Source organism: Meriones unguiculatus, chromosome 6 (genome assembly GCF_030254825.1).
Source record: "Meriones unguiculatus strain TT.TT164.6M chromosome 6, Bangor_MerUng_6.1, whole genome shotgun sequence".
NCBI lineage: Eukaryota > Metazoa > Chordata > Mammalia > Rodentia > Muridae > Meriones > Meriones unguiculatus.
This window is the reverse complement of record NC_083354.1, coordinates 46,443,437-46,462,539: the sequence shown is the minus strand read 5'-3', so window position 1 is coordinate 46,462,539 and position 19,103 is coordinate 46,443,437. Positions and strand designations below refer to the sequence as shown.

The 19,103-nt window shown below is 44.7% G+C and overlaps 1 protein-coding gene across 3 annotated transcripts in view; it reads left to right on the top strand.

Moving 5' to 3' along the window:
• Cpne4 (copine 4) overlaps window positions 1–19,103 on the top strand; it is a 442,945-nt gene that overhangs the window by 7,722 nt on the left and 416,120 nt on the right. Inside the window, exon 2 of one of the 3 annotated variants that reach the window (XM_060385391.1) lies at window positions 12,512–12,621. The exons of the other annotated variants lie outside the window; for them this stretch is intronic. Within the exon in view, the coding sequence (XP_060241374.1) occupies window positions 12,599–12,621 (23 nt within the window). The 5' untranslated portion in view covers window positions 12,512–12,598. The remainder of the gene's footprint in view (window positions 1–12,511; window positions 12,622–19,103) is intronic. 3 annotated transcript variants of the gene reach the window in all.

Sequence of the window (19,103 nt, the reverse complement as noted above, 5' to 3'; positions counted from 1 at the left end):
CTTCCTTTTTTAAAGATCTAGCCCTTTGTGGCTCAAAGTATTGATCCTCGAAGGAAAGGAGGAGCAGAAGCTGGCTAACAGGGGCTTTTCTTCAGCAAGCCCTCAGGGGTGCCTAGACCAAGCGGGGCTAGATTACAGTGGATGGTCGCTAGAGGGCGCCGGAGCACCGGCAGAGCCCACCTCTGGGGGACCATGAGCCTTGCTTCTAGGTTCAGGGAAGTGGGGTGATGAAGCTTCGGAGGATGCCCAGGTGTGAGGCATAAGGATTCTTGACTCCTCCGTCCCTCCAGGCTAGATTGCCCTGTGTCGTGTCCACTCACTTGCTCGGTAACAGGGAGCCACGGGCTCTGTTTCGAAAGCCAAGTGTGAGGACACTGAGGAAAGGTACAAAGTTTTAAGACTCACCAGGCTGGAGAAACATTCAAACCCAGAGAGGAGCAAGAAGAGGTGAGAAAGGTAGTGTTTTGTCTCTAAAAACCTCGAAGGGGTTCTTTACCAAATTCACTACTGTTCGGTGTTTTCATCTCCCTGTGTATCCAGGAACTAGGTCAGTGGAGGGCTGATTTAGAGAGGTATGAGTGAGTGGCTGAGTCTCACCTTGCAGGCTTTTTCATATCTTTATCTATCTATCCTCTGTCATTTTACCATATCTGTGTGTCTACCATCTTTTATCTATCATCTATCTATTATCTATCTATCATCCATCCATCGTCTATCTATTTTTGTGTATGTGTGTGAGGCACTGTCTCACTGTGTGATCCAGATTATCCTCAAACTCTTCATCCTTCTACCCCAGCCTTCCAAGAGTTAGGATTGTACGTGTGCTCCATCATGCTCAGCCATTCTTCTGTACCAAAAAGTGTGTGTGCCTATGTCTACCCTTGCACACTTGCATATTTAACAACGTTTATATTCTTAAATCCAATAAAGTTGTATTGCTGCCTTGTATATACCGGTTTCATCAACACGTTAATAAAATAAATGCTTAAGTAATTGGCCTAATGCATTTCTGTGGAAAATGATTTAGAAGGAAATGCAATGGAAATGTAACAACCACCCGCCAAGAATCCGAATCACTGAGTGGTACGTCTGAAGCAATCAATCAAAATACAGTTTCTAGTTTAAAATATTTGAAGGTAGCGCTGGAAAAGAGATGGCTGGAAAAGAGTGCAGGCTGATCTTCTAGGGGACCGGAGCTCGACTCCTAGCCGCTCATAAGAGTCTGTAACTCCAGCTCCAGGGAATCAGATGCCCCGCTTTAGCAGCTGCAGGTACCAGGTAGGCACGTGGTGAACAAACAGGCATGCAGGTATAACAGCCATAAATGTAAAAGGAAATTTCTTATTTTTCAATACTCAAAAAAATATATATTTTCAATGCAGATGCAATTAAAATAAAGACAATAAGAACAGCAGAATGAAGAAACAGTGTCTTATGATCGTCATTAAAATGGCCAAGCAAGCTTTGACTTTGTTGGCCAACATCAGGGTGCAGGATGCTTGCTTCCCTCTATGTCCTTGTTTCCTTTTGTGTTGTTGATTCAACAGGTAACTCAGAGGCAGAACTTTCGATCCGAAAGGGAAAAAGCCTGCAGGCTTGCACCTGACATTGTATCCCTTAAGACGGGGTTATGTGCACCCCTGACCTCATGGGTTAGTGCTGGCTAAGGAGAGCGCTGAACTCTAGGGAACACCTTGTGTTTTTCTAGATGAGGAAACGAAGTTGCAGCAAAGCAAAACCAGAACAAACAAACAAACATGGATAGAGTAATTTCACATGGTGCCTCCTCAATCTTGTGATTTACATTGGTTGTGAGTCATACTGGAGAAAAAGGATGAGAAGAGGACAATCTGGAAACAGCAGATTTGGTGGCAGCTGTTCACACTGACCATAGTGCCTGGCCTGATTTCATTCTTTCTATTATTTAGTTTTTGTATGTACTGGGGATTGAGCATAGGAGCGCATACATGCTAGACAAGTATCTCTAAGCTACAAGCCTAGTCCTTCTTGTTTGTTTTCTGTTGCTGTTTGTTTTGTTTTGAGACAAGGTTCTACAATCTGACCTTAAACTTGTGATCCTTCTGCTTCAGCCTCCCAAATAGCTGGGATTTCAGGACTGTACAACCAGGCTGGGTCTGGCCTGGTCTGATTTAATTTTAAAGCTATAGGAAAATAATTTCTATGGACTCATGACATATGAGAACTGAAAACCCCGTGAAATTAAGAATACCCTTTGTCTTAATCTCTGGTCTACTGCTGTGACGAGGCACCATGCCACAACCAAGGCAACTCTTATAAAAGAAAGCACTTAATTCGGAGCTTGCTTACAGTGTCTGTTATCATTATGGCCCAGATCATGGAGGCACACAGGCAAGCATGGTGTTGGAGAAGTAGTTGAGAGCTACATTGATCTTTAAACAGAGAGAGAGAGAGAGAGAGAGAGAGAGAGAGAGAGAGCGCCTGATGCAAGCCATACCTCCTAATCCTTCTAATCCTTTCAAAGAGTTCCACTCTTTCGTGACTGAGCATTCAAAAATATGAGCTTTTGAGGGCCATGCTCTTTCAACCCACCACACCCTTCTCATTTTTTAGATGAGGAAGGTATAGCAAGGGACAGAGACAGAGACACAGGAACCAGTTGGTGCCCAGGTCACACCAGAGGGATCACACCAGAGGGAGGCTTCCTTCAACCCTGGCCCTGCATCCTTCTATACTTCAGTCTACCTCTTTAGTTCTCTCTGAAAGGAGGGTAGGACCTTCAGTCTTGCTCAGAGCTAAACTAAAAATGTCAGCCATTTAGCAGTTCCTTCAAAAACATGGAGGAATTCTGTGTGCATAGAGCACTCTAGGCTCTTTCTCTAGTCTTCTCTCTTGTTTAGAATATGTGTCACAAAGTCACTGTATTGTGATATGGTTTGATAAGGGCAAATCGGTATTTGTGGAATTTTATGATAATAAAAGATTAGGACAGAGGAAGATAATGCAGCCAGTCCTGATGAGACCTGATAGACTAGGATCAGAAGGGGAGGAAGACCTCCTCTATCAGTGGACTGGGAGAGGGACATGGGCAAGGGGGGGTGGAATTGAGAGGAGAGGAGGGAGCTACAGGGGGGATACAAAGTAAATAAATTATAATTAATAAAAATTAAAATAAAAAAGAGTAAAGAGATTGGGAGGGGATAAGGAAGGCGGCTACAGCTGGGATATAAAGTGAATAAACTGTAATTAATATAAAAAATTAAAAAAAATAATTAAAAAAAGATTAGGCTTTAACACTAAAAGACTTAGCTTCCACCCTGGCTCAGCCCCTCTGTGGGTGTCTGGATTTGGCTGAATTGCATAGCTTCTTCATGCCTTATTCTTTCATTTGTAAAACGTTGTGAGATTGAAGGTAATTAAGAGAGAAGTGGGCCCATACTCAGTATGTGCTGAGTGTTGGTTTTCTCCAGCTTCCCTACTTTTGGCTTCTGCTCTTCCTGAGTTAGTTTAAGGTGATATAGTTCTTTTTTTGTGAATGTCTGTCCATGTACAGATCTGTGTTCATGTTTCTCTTTCTGTATCTCTGTCTCTGTTTTCTCTCTCTTCTTTCTGTCTTTGTCTCTTTCCCTATGTGTGTCTGTGTAGGCCAGATGTCAATGTTGGGTGTCTTTCTCAACCACCCTCTACCTTATTTTTACAACAGTCTCTCACCAAATCTGGAGCTCATTTATTTGGCTGGGCTGATAGGCTAGCAAGCCTCAGGGATTCTCCTGTGTCTGCTTTTCCAGTCCTGGGATTGTAGATGCTTGCTGCTGCACCTGTCTGTTTCTTTCTTTCTTCTAGCTACAGGATTCAAAGGATCTAAACACATGCTTATGTGGTAGCCATTTTATCAACCGAGGCGCGTCTCCTCAGTCCCCAAATAGTAGTTTAAAAAGATCAATTTTATTACCTGTCACTCACAATCACTTTGCATAAAAGGTGAACTCATTCAAGTATGTAAACATAAATATGTATAGAGTTAGTAAAAATAACGTTGTATGGATTAGTTAGTTCTACTTTACAAGCAATAGTTTTAGAATCTGGTGTAGATGGGGAGGAAAAGAAACCAAATATGAGGGCCTGAGGAGATGGCTCAGTGCTTGAGCTGGCTTATTGCTATTGTAGAAGACCTGGGTTCGGATCCCCATATGTACGTCAGATGGCTCACAGGCCCCTGTCATTTGAGCTCAGGGAGCCCTCTGGTCTCCGTGCGCAGCTGCATGCATGTGGTGCACATTAACTCAAGCAGCCACACAGAGATATACATACATTTTAATATGTTGAGATTTCCTTTCTTCTTCCTTCTATCCTTTTCTTCATTCCTCCCTTCTTCCCATGGTTCTCGGGTTCTTTCGTCCTCATTCCATGGTCCTAGGACTTCAAAGCAAGACTTGGTACCTTTTAGGCAAAGCACGCCACCACTGAGATACGTCCAAGTTCCCTCTTCCTTCTCTGTCACCTACAGCATCATTGCTTTTCATGTGGATGTGTGTGGATTTATCCATTCCTGGGGCACACAACACATTCTTACAGGTCCTAACTATATGTAGACATTTCAAAAATATACATTCAGAAGGCATTCCAGGATGGCTGGGGCCACACAGAGAAACCCTGTCTCAAAAAAACAAACAATTAAAAAAAAATTAAGAATTCTCATGCCTTGGTTGTTTGGTCTAGTTTACACGATAAGAATAGATTTGTAAAGTTCTGTAGGTCTGCTTATGTTTCTCTGTCTGTAAATACATAAGTATTGATCTTGAAGGACACTGGAGATTTTTAAAGGCTGATTTTGATCCTCCTAAATGTTCTGCTCTACCTCTGAGCTGGTTGGTTTTGTTGTTGTTGTCAACACGACACAAGGCAGGGAACCCTTAATTCCAAAAATGCCTCTGTCAGATTGTGAGGTCTGTGGACCCTGAGGAGGGAGGGCCCAGCCCATTGGGGTTGATGTACCATGGCCATGCCTGGGCAGGTGATTTTGGGTTGGATAAGAAGGCAAACTGAGCATGCTGTGGGAGCAAGCCTGTAAGCAGAGTTCCTCCATGGTTCTGCTTCAGTTCCTGCCCTGGCGGAGTCCCTGCCATGTCTTTCCTCAACAATGGATTATGGCTTAGATGTATTAGCCAAATAAATACTTTCCTCCCCAAGTTGCCTTCAGTCATAGTCTTTATCATAGCAATTGAGGGCACAACGTTCCATATGGTCAGATAGGATTGCTTGAGGGTGATGGACATAGCTGAGTGGAATGTTCTTGGGTTTAAAATCCTGGCTCTGTTTGTCCCGTTGAAATGCCATAGATGTAAATGGAAGATAATGACAGTACCAGGATAGCCATGAAGCTTGCTGTATCTATTCTTGGATGAGGACATCTCTCAGAAAGGTAGCCTGATGTGATTTCCTAATGGTAGTGGTTTGCTGTGTTGCAGGGGAATTGGAGAAGTTGGAAGTGTGTTTATAAAGCTATTATTGAAATCAGCAGCAAAACAGACACTTTTCCCAGCTTCTCACCATCCAGTTACCCCCTTTCTCTTTTACCTCTCCTCCCTTTCTCAACCTCAGACACAAAGATGACTCAGCACTCCAGCTGGGGCTTCTGTAAGTTCAGGCTTCCTGTTTCTACTAGTTCCATTTTATTTCGGACACAAGGCCACACTTAACACTGGCCTCGGGAACACAGCCTGAGCACAGAATTAGCCCCTACAATCAACAGGCCAGGAATAGACAGTTACTGCATTAGACTTTAAAAATCTTAACTTGTGTCTAGAAAGTACCCAAGGCCACCAGCCATAGTAAGGATGGTTGGCATTCTCTTGCTGTGAAAAGTCTGAAATGGGGTCCAGAGAGATGGCTTAGCCATTAAGAGCGTGTGTTGTTCTTTCAAAGGGCCTAATTTTGGTTAGCACCCATATCAACAGCTCACAACTGCTTGTAACTCCAGCTCCAGGGGAAAGTATGCATACACCACACAGGGTACTAAACATAAAATAACTCACTTCTAAAGGAAGTATAAAACGTTACTAGCATAAAATACTATTTTCAAGCTGCGAGTCTCACAATTGAGCATGAACAGGAGTCTTCTAGATGGATGCCTGAGACACAGTGATGGGCTCTCTACCCTGGGTTTCTGATTTAGCACACAGCGCAGGAGCGAAATACTTTGTGTTTCTGTTTCCCAGGTGATGTGGAGAGAGCTGGTGCCTTAAATATTTACCTATTATGAACCAGCTTCAACTGGGAAGAACGTGTGTGTGTGTGTGTAAAGGATCTGGCATTTACTGAGCGCCTATGGCATTTACCATGTGCCAGGTACCTTCCGGGGTATGTGCATACATTATCCTATTCATTCTCAGAGCCACACTGCTCGGTGGTCCAGGATTATTTATCAAGTGTCACACAATGTGCTGTGCAAGGCTCTGGGGGACTTGGAAGGGAGGAAAGGAACACAGGCCCACCCTTACAGTCGCTCTGTTTCAGCAGGGAAGACATACAGAGACAAATAATCATGGGGCCATTGGTCTTTTCTGCACAAGATGAGAGATCAGAGATGCCAGGTAACTTGGCTGTGATTGCACAGTGAACCCTGGATACATGAGACAAGGCAAACACCATTTTATTTCAAAATATACGGCCTTCCTGTTAAAACAATGCAGCTCAGACTTTTGAGTTTCAGGGCCCCTTTCTACTTTAAAGTTAGCAAAGGCCTCAAGCAAGCTTTGTTCATGTATATTGTATTAATATTTATTGTATTACCATTGAAGGCATTTTTGCCCTTTGGGGATTGCTGTATTAAACCATGCTTCAAATCATAACACCTTTCCTAGATTCTACGTCTTTTTTTTTTTTTTTTTTTTTTTTAATGAGTTTTGGAACCATCAAAAATGAAAATTGTCTCATTTGCTTCAAGGTTTTTTTTTTTTTTTAATTGATGTATTTGTTTGTTTGTATAAAGGGAAAGCAAGAGTTAAAGTGTCGATCATGGGGCTAAACTGGGACAGGGCTTTGGCATCCATTGAAGGGATTCAGTTCTAGCTGAGGGCGCTTAGAAAGGTCACACCCCATGCAAGTTTGTGACATGCACTCGTGTCCCCCAGGGTACACGCCACTGCAAGGGAAGCCCAGAGTGGCTGTCGGATGGATCATTTCTGCTGCTCCAGTATGTTGAGAGGAACAGGCGAATGACGGGCCTTTAGTGGGCTGGAGGCTTTTCTGCACTGCTGCCACCTGATTTGTGTTTAATCGTGGGTTAACGGCTGAAACGCTGCATCTCCTCATTATTTTAATTCCTTATCCCATGGCAATGAGGGATTCTAGTAGACACTTTCCTTTGACGTGTAATGGTCCATGGTTGTTGAGTTGAGCTGGCTTTCTGGCTGACTCTGAATGCTTTATGGTGTCATTAAGTGCTAGTGAGTAAAACCAACCCAATCAGAGCTGACATAATTTAATGTGGTCCTCAATTGATGATCAATGAATTCAAATCTCCTTCCGTCTTTATAGAGACAAATGAATGAAAGGGACTCCCGTCTCAGGGTCGTGTGATTCTTTATGTGTAATGCCTCCTTGGATGAAAAGTTAGAGAAAAAGAGAAGGGAGCAGTCATCTGACTATGATCTTTTTACCACAAAGCAGCTGGCTTGCTGGCTCCTGGGGCAGCTTTTAAAATGTTTAATCCAGATGTTTTATGTCACAAGGTACCATCCATCACTCAAGTAAACAAGCCCACCAAGGGTGATGTTATGTGGCTATTTGTCATTGTTAGTGTAGAAGCTGAAATTTGCCAGTTGACCCCAGGCTGTTTGGATCCTTTGGCACGGTGCCTGTGCGTACAGAAAATACATTTCTAGGGAGAAACACTTGCAGGGATATCCGAGCACAAGTGATCACATTGGCAAGTCACACCTCCTTGTCACGTCACATCAAGCAGGGGTCTATGATTTGCCCCGCGAGGGCCAGCTCCTTAGAACTCTTTTAGCTGCGTTTCTCATGCTGCTTTAAGCTACTTGCTCCGAATTCTAAAAGTCTTGAATCAATAGGCTCAGGTGAACAATATATATCCTTGCGCTAAATGATGAGCCCTTGCAGGTTTGCCTGTGAGAACCCCCTTTCTCCTACAGATACGATTAAATATGCTTCCTACCCCGCATAGCCTGTCTGTTTGGGCAAGGCCGGGAATGAACTTTGAGCCTTCAGCAGGAATGAATGGGAGTCATTTTCTGTGGAGAGGGACAGGATAACATGAGAACACCATTGTCCCTAAGCTGGAAGAAACAGAATGCCTAGTTACTTAGAAGGCAGTCTCTTTAGCTCTGGGCCTGGATGGCCAAGGGACAATCTCTCCATGATTCCCACTCCTTTCCCATATTTAAACTGAATGCCAGCTGTTGACTATGACATAGACTCTCTCAGTGTTCTGTTCTGGACCTGAGAGAAGTTTGAGGTAAAATAAGACTTGAAGGCAACTGGAGAGCTGCTGTCCCCAGAAGTCATTGTCAAATGTGATCTATTAAGACATGGGCCAGCAAACTGTAGCCGGTGATCAAACTGAATTACTTCTTTTTTTTGGTAGAGATTTTATTTTTTTGCAAGTCAAGTTTCAAAAGAACACAGTCATACCCATTCCTGCATATAGCTCTCTTCCCTTGACAGTGTCAGGGCTGAATTGCTGCAAGGCACACTGACCTACCTGTAAAGCCTACACTCTAGAGGTCTGTAGAAAAAGTTGGTGAAACCTTGTACTTAGGGTGTTTGGATTTGGATATCCCAAGACAGGAAATACACATTTTTAAAATGTCCAAGAGAAGATCATTCTGTAATTATATCCGGAATAAATAATAATAAAATAATAAATATGGGCCAAATAGCTAAGTGCCCAGACTTGGTTGCAGCGCAATGCGTGTTTCTTGCACACAGTAGTCGCTTGTGTCTTGGGTGACTAGCTGGTTCTTGATTAATGATTTGTGTTGCGTGTTTTATCCTTCAGTTTATAAAACCACAGTATCTTATTTGCTCTCTAATGGGATTTTGTGCATGGCTACTCGGTATAATAGTGAGGGAGGAGATAAATAAGCAGGAACACCCTTGGTGCCTCTGTGACCTAACGTGCCCAAGCAACAGCTATGGTCTCATGAATTACCACCAGCACAATTCACTTAGCGTCAGTCTGAATTATTATGTATATGGGTTATTATGTGGACACAGAAGCCATGAGCCTCTGCTGTCACCGGGTCTCACCTGGAGAGAAACACGGCAATTTGGTCATTGTCACAGTCCTGGCTGATGTTTGCTCTGAGCTTCTCCATAGAGATGGGGTTGGAGAGCACACTTATTGTGTGTACTTAGCAGCTCTCTGGGTTAACAGCCCCCCGTAATTACAGACCCGGAGTGCCTAAGTTCCCTTCATTTACGTGTCAAAAGCACAGGTGGAAATAACGTTCTCCACAGTTTCCAAAAGTCACAGGGAGAATGACTGTTACAAATTCATCCCTTGTTGGGAGAGGTGTGGGACAGAAGTGACAGTGAGGGTCTCCTGTAATGTGCTCTGCCCTCCAGAAGAAAGCGAGACTCAGCCTTCTGGAAGACGGGCTGATGTTGTGTGGTGAGCTCAGGATAGCTGACTCCTAATTTAATGATTGTGCTGTACCCCATTCAGGAACTCGAGTTCCCACTGCCCTCTCTCCCAAGGAGACAGCCGGGGCTCCCATCTGTTCAGCTCCACAGATTTGACCACGGCGTTATCATTTATTAATTCAGACATTTGGGAGGCAGACACATTGGCTCAGCTGAGAGGGGAGCTGAGCCCTGGCCTCTGTAGCACACTATGAGGTAGCAGGATTTTCCTCATATGCACTCCAACCTCCGGAGCACTGAGTGCAGACAGAGCAGCTCAGCCTGCCTCCTCTTGGTGGTAAGTGACTCACTCACTCCTTATGTGGGCTGGATGGCTGAGAACAGGCGTACTGTGAGGAGCCCTGGGCTGAGGCAGGGAAGCTTGCTGCTAGGCATTTGGCTTGTTGTATAAGGACTCTTGCCACCTTTTCCCATTTGGGAAAAGAAACATAGAGGGGTGCATTTTGACTCTTGGATTCTTAAGTTCTAGTTTGCAATTGGCTTATTCTAGAGAGCTATGGTGGTGGTGGAAATGTGCTTAATGGTTCCAAATTCAAATGGCCTTTTCCACATATGTTGGAAATGGGCAGCCGTAGACATATACAGGCAGACAGACAGTCAGGCACAAGGCGTGCTGCTCGAACAGACTGCCTGGTCTTTCCAGTTGAGGGGCAGCTTTTGTTTAGTCTTTTCCTATCTGAGAATTCTTGAACTTATTAGAACTTCTAAACGCTATCAGTGACGGGACTAGAGGCAGAGAGGTGGCCTTTTGGTTCAGGAAGACAAGCATAAGGAATACTTAAGTGATAGCTCAGTATAGTGATACCACTGTCAAGGAGGAGATGATGGCGAATTTTTCTGACCCCCCACTCCCGCACGTTTCCCATTGTTGCTTCTATCATTTCATTTTACAAGATATGAAGAGAAGCCCAAAGTGTCTGACTTTAAACCTTGTCTTGTTCATCTATATTCCTTAATTATGGACACCCATCTAATTTATTTTTATTACATCACAGGCAGATGTAATATTACTTTGAATCACAATCTGGGCAGCTTCTCCCAGGGATTTATGACCTAAACAAGATCTTACTTTGAATCACATTTGTTTAAATTTCTGGCCTCACACAGCTATATGAATACATCTGTTTCCCCACCACGAAGGGCCATAAACTTTTCACTTATGATCATGGTAACGCCTTGGGTGCGGGGGAGGTTGCTGTTATTCTGTGAGAGCTAGGATCACTCTTGTAGCTTGGAAACGGCGATGCTCGTATTGGAGCTCACGCCGCCGACCTTGTTTGTCAGTGTTGATCCTGGCATCATGAACCTCAGAGCCCTCTCCCGATTCTTGTTTCACAGTGCAGCGTACTAAAAGGAAGGTAACGGAGGAAAATCTTTTCAAGATAAGAAGCGATTCATAAAGGAGACAGCCAGGCCATATGTGAGCAGTGATTAACGGAGTCTGCAAACTACTTTTTAAAAATAAAGTGATAAGGCAGATTTTCCCATTATTTCCTGTGTCGGTGCTTGCTCAAGTGCATCGTCCCGGTTTTTCTCAGCTTCGTTTTATTCTGTAACAATCGAATCAGTCTTCATGTGCCCCGTGGTGCTACTGGGGCTTAAATATTTCAGAGACTCCTGGTTAGTCTCCAGTTTTAAGATTCAGGACAATGAGGTGGCACGTGAAAACCACAATCTTCTTCTATATCTTCTGGGGTGTTTGTAAGCCAGTGTTCGCCAGGCTGGTCCACCAGGGAACGGTTCACTTGATTCAGAGAGTGGGAACCAGCTTAATGAAGGCTCACAAGTTTAAACAGCTTTCCCTAGCAGACAGTGGCTGTGGCTGTAGGGACGCTGAGCACAGCCGGCCAGGCAGGCAGACAGACAGACAGACAGACAGGTAGGCAGACCAGGAGACAGACAGACAGACAGGCTTATTTCTGAGATGAAGAGGGTAGATTTTAAAATTGAGTTGTTCTTTTTAGCAAAGACAGTTTAATTCTAGAAAGTGCTTTAAAAAAAATCAAACCAAACCACCACCAACAGCATAAAACAACAATAACCCTGCTGTGTTTGGCAAAGTAAGCATGCGTGGTTTTCTTTGTTTGGTTGAGAAGCCTCTGACAGCTTCCTTTACTTCCATAGAGGGCACAGGGTGGGGACTCTCAGACTTTGTTTGGGTCAGAAGCCTCTCGGAAAAGGTGCTCAAAACCAGAGACACATATCTATACTCCCAAGTCTACTAGCAGTTTCAGGGGTTCATCTACCCTCGTGAAGCCCCTTTTTCTTCAGTAAGTGTGCTCTCCATGAAAAATCTCTTGGAAAAAAAATGTTCCAGCATACCTTATGTTGTGGCACTTGTTAGAGAAAAAGGGGGCCAGTAGCTGAGGACACTGTGGGGAGCCCGAGCTGTTTCAGATCAATACAAAGAGCTGGACCCTTGTTTTTATTGTCTTTATTGTCTTTATAGGGCATTCTTGTTTCTAGTCACTGGGTCCTCATGGGGAGGTAGAGGAGGCATGCCACAGTATGGGGGACTTGGCAAGGAGGGAGCCATGGATTCGTGCCAATGAGTATCCTCAGAGGCCCTTGCCCTGCCCACCCCAGGGAGCCTCCAAGCCTGGATTCCCAATGGGCGTCCCAGGAAGCCAGTGGACTGAGGATGTCATGTGATTCCTTGGAACAAATAAGGGGAAAGGACCTCCCACCACAGCGCCCTGGCTTTTGCCCACACAGCCTTCAGTGCTCTGTACCTGGGGCCATAGAACACAGCTTTTTAGGGTTGACTCCTGAAGCTCTGTGGCCCCACACTCATGGGAGACAGGTGCTAGCCAGTGAAGCACTAACCTGGTATTGGAAGTGATTCACGCACAACCTTCTGTAGGTGCACCAGCAAGCGTGGAGCTAGGTGCTGGGGACCCCGCAAGGCACAAAGAGCTGTTTGGGAAATAGAGAAAGGACGAGAATAAAAATGGAAGACCCGGAAGCACAAGGGTAAGCCTTCCCTGCATGCTTTTCACATTTCCCCCTCTCTCCTTTCCTGTCTCTTTCTGCTCCTCTTCTAGCTTTACCTCCATTTTCTTTTCTTTCTCTCCTCTTTCTCTTTCTTGCATCCCTCCTATTCATCTTCTATCTTAATCTCTCTATTATTTCTTTCTATCTACTCTTAACTCCTTTCTTCAATTCATGCCTCAATGGTCTACCTTTTTTTTGTTGTTGTTGTTGTTGTTACCGAAGGGCATTTTTGTCTCAAGTTAACCTCCAACTCCTCTTTTCCTGGTTTGTCTTCCTTAACCACACAGCCAGCTGGCATATTATTGAATGTCTAGATTGTGCTGTTACTCTAGAAAAGAAGGCTGAAGTGGTGACAGGTTCTTCAGAATGTTGAGACTCAGTTCAAGAATGTTGGTACAGATGTGTGCAAAACTGAATAATCATCATGATTATGTAATCTTACAAAACCATAACCAGAGACGACGCAAGACGGTTTGAGCCGTCTTGCTAGATGGGTTTCAAGAGTGGAGGAAGTTTTCATGGGATGTGTGAAATTAAGAAAGCCTTCTAGACAATGAATGTAAATTCAGTGTTCATGTATTATAATATTCAGAGAAGAGACAAAACTGCAGACCAGGAAGGGAATGGGTGTAGATAAAAAGCTCCATGTTGTTGAACTTTATTTTTGTCACCCTCCACTCACCATGGGGAAAATGTTCTCCTTCCTCGGGCTCCTTTGGCTGGATGACTTCCCTTTACTCCTGGGCATGGCTGTGCTTCTCCCCAAAAACAGTTTCTTTTCAGCTGGTAACAGGTTTAGGGGATTAGCCAAGCCCATACCAGACTCTAGTTGATCTGTGGTCCATTCACATTATGGTTGGAAAATTCACTTGTGTAGGTGGTAAAGCTGAAAGGAAAGTGTTAAAACAAAGTCCTAGCTTAGGGGTAGAAATTCCTCTAGACCCCTATTCAAAGGAAGCCCATTGGCCGCTCAGGTTCCAAGTGGGTTCCCTAGTGAGGAGAATATGGGCTGTCTCTGACATGAACTCAATGGCTGGCTCTTTGATCACCTCCCCCTGGTGCATGCAGCCTTGCCAGGTCACAGAGGAAGATGATGCAGCCAGCCTTGTTGAGACCTGATAATCTAGGGTCAGATAGAAGGAAGGGGAGGAGGACCTCCCTTATCAGGGGACTAGGAAAACGGCATAGGGAGAGAAGAGGAGGGGTGGGTAGGACTGGGAGGAGATGAGTGAGGAGGCTGCAGCGGGAATACAAAGTGAATAAATTGTAATAAATAAATATATAAATCAAATTAAATTAAAAAAAAAAGAAATTCCATTCCATAATTTCTGTCAGATCTTCAGGTTGCCAAAGCCCTCAAAGCTAAAATTTAACCAGCTAGAGACTCCAGGGAGCCTGGAGGCCAAGATTTGGGTCAGAAATGCTAATTTGGTTACTTTGTGCTTGGCATGTCATTGGATTCTTTTCAGTGCTAGGACTCAAACTCAAGACCTCTCGCCTGGGGGCTGAGTGTAGTGTCACTGAGCTATACCTTCACCTCGTGTTCTTTTTATTACGGCACTTTGGAACTGAAAAGCTTAGCCTGCCTCATCTTTTTATTTTATTTTATTTTATTATTTTATTTATTACACTTTATTCACTTTGTATCCCCCCATAAGCCCCTCCCTCCGCCCCTCCCAGCCCCACCCTCACTCCCCCTTCTTCACACATGCCTCTCCCAAGTCCACTGATAAGGGAGGTCCTCCTCTCCTTCCTTCTCATCTTAGTCTATCAGATCACATCAGGAGTGGCTGCATTGTCATCTTCTGTGGCCTGGTAAGGCTGCTCCCCCCTCAGGGGAAGGTGATCAAAGAGCAAGCCAATCACTTCATGTCAGAGACAGTCCCTGTTCTCATTACTATGGAACCAACTTGGACACTAATCTGCCATGGGCTACATCTGTGCAGGGGTTCTAGGTTATCTCCATGCCTGGTACTTGGTTGGAGTATGAGCCTCTGGGAAGACCCCTGTGTTCAGATTTTCTGGTTCTGTTGCTCTCCTTTTGGGGTTCCTGTCCTCTTCAGCTCTTTCTATTTCCCACTTCTTACATAAGATTCCATGCGCTCTGCCCAACAGTTGGCCATAAGTCTCAGCATCTGCTTTGATAGTCTGCAGGGCAGAGCCTTTCAGAGGCCCTCTGTGCCTGCTTCGTCTTTTGCATTGACCAATTCTATAGGCCAGAAAAAGTCTGCAGCTTTACATGTTTGCTGACATGAACATTTAATCTGCATTTGTGGTTTTCATAGCCGACACATAACTGAAAACCAATTCAAGGCATATGGATTTCTGACATCACTCACCTATACAAAGCTGTCTTACTTTTACTGTGACAGCTGTGAGGTCAGTGAGTCTGAAGATGAGACAATATGCCTCTGGGTCACCAGAGTGTTGTCAAATACCTAAGAACCCGAGGAAACACTGTGGAAACGTCAAATTGATACCTCCAGGTATAATTGTCAAATATGTTTTTCCTGGGGGATGAACTGAGTATGAGATATGAAGAGAGGGCATCGAAGTGCAAATCTCTTGTTAGAGTGAAGACAGAACATTAAGTAACTATGCAACGAAAGTATGTACCGTGGGCAACACCCCTCGCTGATGAGCCCTGGTCCTAGCCCCGTGTCTGTGTCCCTTTCTGTGGGGGTGCTTATGTGAAATCTAGCTGAGTCGTTGCATTATCAGCCCAGCTATGGGAGCTGACAATTCTAAGTCCATTCCCTCGGAGGCTGGCATTTCTCTGCGATTGTTCCCTGTGACACTCAGATAGCTTAGCCTTCCCATTAGCCTTGCTTGGAAAGAGAGAGGGTAGTCGAGGTCTCCTCTGTTCATGACCTTTGGATTTTTGCCCTGAGGCAAAGGAAATAATCCCCTTATCAAATATTTGCTGGCTGCTTAGAATATAGATGTTCTCAGTGCTGCATTTCCATTGATTGCTGAGAAGTTCATACCACATGTGAGGTGTGTGCTGGCTGTGGGTGTGTGTGTCCTCGGGGTTAGGAAGGCTGCCTCTCAGCCTAAGAGCACTGTGCGGTTCCTAGAATCTATTTGGGCTTTGCCTCCTTTGCTTTCTCAGGTGAGCCCTGGTTGAAAGGGTGGCCTTGTAGAGAGAGGAAGGGGGCCGGGGTCGTTGGTGATGAATGTAACCCGTCATGTATTAGAATGGGGTCACTAAAAGGCCGTTTGAAGACCATGCTCCTCCCTTTGTCAGAAAGAAAGGAAACAGAAGCTCAGTGAAGGAAGATCCTTTGGGTTAAAGTAATGTGGCAGAATACAGGTAAGTTAAGTTGATGAGTTCAAGGCCAGCCTGGGCTACAAATGGAGACCCAGCCCAACAGAACAAACAAAGAACAACAGTAAGTTAAACCAGAATCTGAGCATGGACTTTTTGGTGTCCTGAAGTAAAGAAATTAAACCTTTGTCCTCAATTGTGAAGATGTATTAAACAAAGAATGAAATGATAAATAAAATGAATATTTTGTCAGCTGAGTAAATTGACTTTTGTTCCCAATTTGATTAGAAGTGAGTTAAAAAAAATCTCTAAACTATTAGATATTTTTTAAAGAATGCAAAGATTTAAAAAAGGTGCATATATTATTTTAACCTCATGTAACAATTCCCGAGGTGTATAACAGTAAGAAAAGGACGCCTCTCCAGCTGACCAAAACCTGCCAAATGACTATTTTATGAATGACAAAAAAACCAAGAACACAATACGTCGATAGTCATATGATATGGAATACAGTCAACATTATAATTAAATTAGGTTTTCTACTTCCCAGGCCAGTTTTTTTTTAAATCAACAAATTGAATAGTTAAGAAAAAAAATGAAAGGAAAAGTAGTCTAGTGAGTACAGTCCTAACTCTAGCACCACTTTATTTGCTTTGGTGCCGGGGACCACACTGGGGGCCTCGAGGGTTCTGGGAAAGTTCTCCACTCCTGAGCTACCCCTGCTCCCTCACTCAGGTTTGATAGTGCCTCTTCCTTCTCCTTATCGGCTCCCCACAGCTCTTACTAGGAAATTCATGCGCTTGATCCCTGCACTTCTCAGACAGAGGATCTCAGGAGAAGGGTAAGACTGTAGAGGAGGATGGGGCAGGCTCTGGGAGAGAGTGTGCTGGACCCGTGTAGGAGATGCCATTTCTGGCTGTAGGCGTATTCCCAAAGTCTTCAACATGAGGTAGCTGTGGAAAGGACTTTCCCCTTTCTCTCTCCTCCTACCTTTCCCCCCTCTCATCCCCTCCTGATGTTCAGGGCTGAAAATATTGTTTTGAAAAAATGGTAGACAGTCAGGAGCATTTATTTCCCATGAGTGGCTAATGCTGCCTGGGGTGTGAGCTGCCAGTGGGAAAGCAGCAATGTCGTTTTGAGCGGACCCCTTCCTCCACTGTGAGGTGGCTGTCTGCTAGCCTAAAGTGTGGGATGCTTACATCCTGCAGGCGAGTCCTCCTGCTCAGACTTGCCTGTGTCCGGGTGCACCCACAGATTCCACATTGTCTGGGGCTGCCTTTCTGATGGAGACCATATTGCTCTCAAAGCCGCAGAAAATACTGCCTAGCCCTTCATGGAAAATTTGTCTTGATACTTAAAGACTAGAAATTTGATCATAGAAAAAAAGAGGGGGAAGTTCTTGTCAGGATAATTTGGGGGCAGAAGTCAATGGGGTTTCACAGATAGAGGCTTTCGGAATATGAAAGGATGGGATTAGAATAGAAAGGTGCCCTGTAGGAAAGGGTGGGTGAGCATCAACCAGGAGACTTGACTTGGGCTCCCGGCACCTCAGCTTCGGGATGAAAAAGCTGCTCTAATTCTAGTTGAATTTGTCCCTAATAATATGCCAAATTTTTTCATCACAAAAGTCACATAAAATAAAATACTCCAGCGACAGGGAGCTGAATAGATTTCTTTCAAGTAAAGCACTGTTCTCCCACTGCTGGGCCATGCTGGCTTTTCACAGTTTCAGAACAAAACCATCTTGTGGGACTTGACCTTGCATTTTTCAGCCTTGATTGTGAACTAGATGATTAGATTCCCCTGCAGCAGCAACCAGAATCTTTTTTAACCACTTTGCATGTATTACTTTTTTTTTTTTTCCTGGGCAACCAGCACTGTGTAAAATGTCCCTATGGAACCCACAGCCCTGGCAAGCTCTCTTGTATCACACCCTCCGTCATTAAATAGACCAAAAGAGTGAAGACTATTAACAATGAAGGGTGAATTTTGGCCAACAAATCCTATTTTACAAAGCTGTAAATCATTAGGCACTATTTGTTTTCCATAGGTGGCTAATGTTGTCTGTATTAAGAGGCTATTAGTGTGAGCCCAGCTCTACACCAAGTCATTATGGTCATTTTGAGCTCTATTGTGGTTCCAAGTGTGAAATGTCTCCTGTAGGCTCACATGTGGGAAGGCTTGGTCACCAGCTGCTGGTGCTCCTTTAGAACTGTCAGGAGGGGGAGCCTCTTTGAAGGTAGCGGATTACTTGGGTTGGTGGGTCTTGAGATGCCATAGCCCAGCTGCAAGTCCTACCCTTTTTCTTGATTCCCGACTGTGGATACAAGGTGCTCAGCTGCCTCCTGCTCATACCATCACACCTTCGAGCCAGGACGCGCTGTATCCCTTCTTGATTCATGAGCCAGGATAATGAATAAACCCATCTTTCCTTAAGGTGCTTTTTTTTTGCCTGTTATTTTTGTCACAGAGATGAGAAAAATAACTAACACACTTTCTTAGAGTACAGGTGTCCTGTCTTCTGTCTGGGACACATAGACTCCATAGGTAATCCCCCTAGCTCAGGGTTGACCCCATTCAGGCAGGTTGGCACTGCTCACACACACACACACACACACACACACACACACACACACACACACAAACACACACACACACGAGCTCTATGGGCTAGCTACCAACACTCGACCTTGTCTCTCTGTGGCTGTCTCTTTCACCATGAGGGGGAAATCAAGCTAAATAGTATCCAAAGCATCTTCTAGCTCTTTGATTTGGAGGCCTTCTGAGGCAGTGTGGGCAGTCCTCTCAGGGCTCTGCGGAGCTTCTGTGCCTGGGGTGCCTTTGAAGCCAGCGGGGAGAGCAGTCGGCCAGGAAATCCCTGGGGCTGGAGAGAAGGGAGAGAAGGGAGCTCTTGGATTGCCCTAGGGACAGGGCTCTAGAGGCTGGAGGTGTGAGGATGGGGCACTTATCAGACCCCAGGCAGATATGGCTGAGTCTGGGCTGATTTTGCCCTGCTTTGGAACAGAGGAGAGAGGCCACATGCATTGCTTACTACAGTCTTTTTCACCTTGCTCAGGCCGTCACTAAGCATCACTGGGTTAACGCTTGGCCTTGGCAAGTTCACACCTGGGCCCCAAAGTGTCTAGATGCTTAGACTAGGGAAAGGGACAAAAGTCATTAAAATTGGTCACTG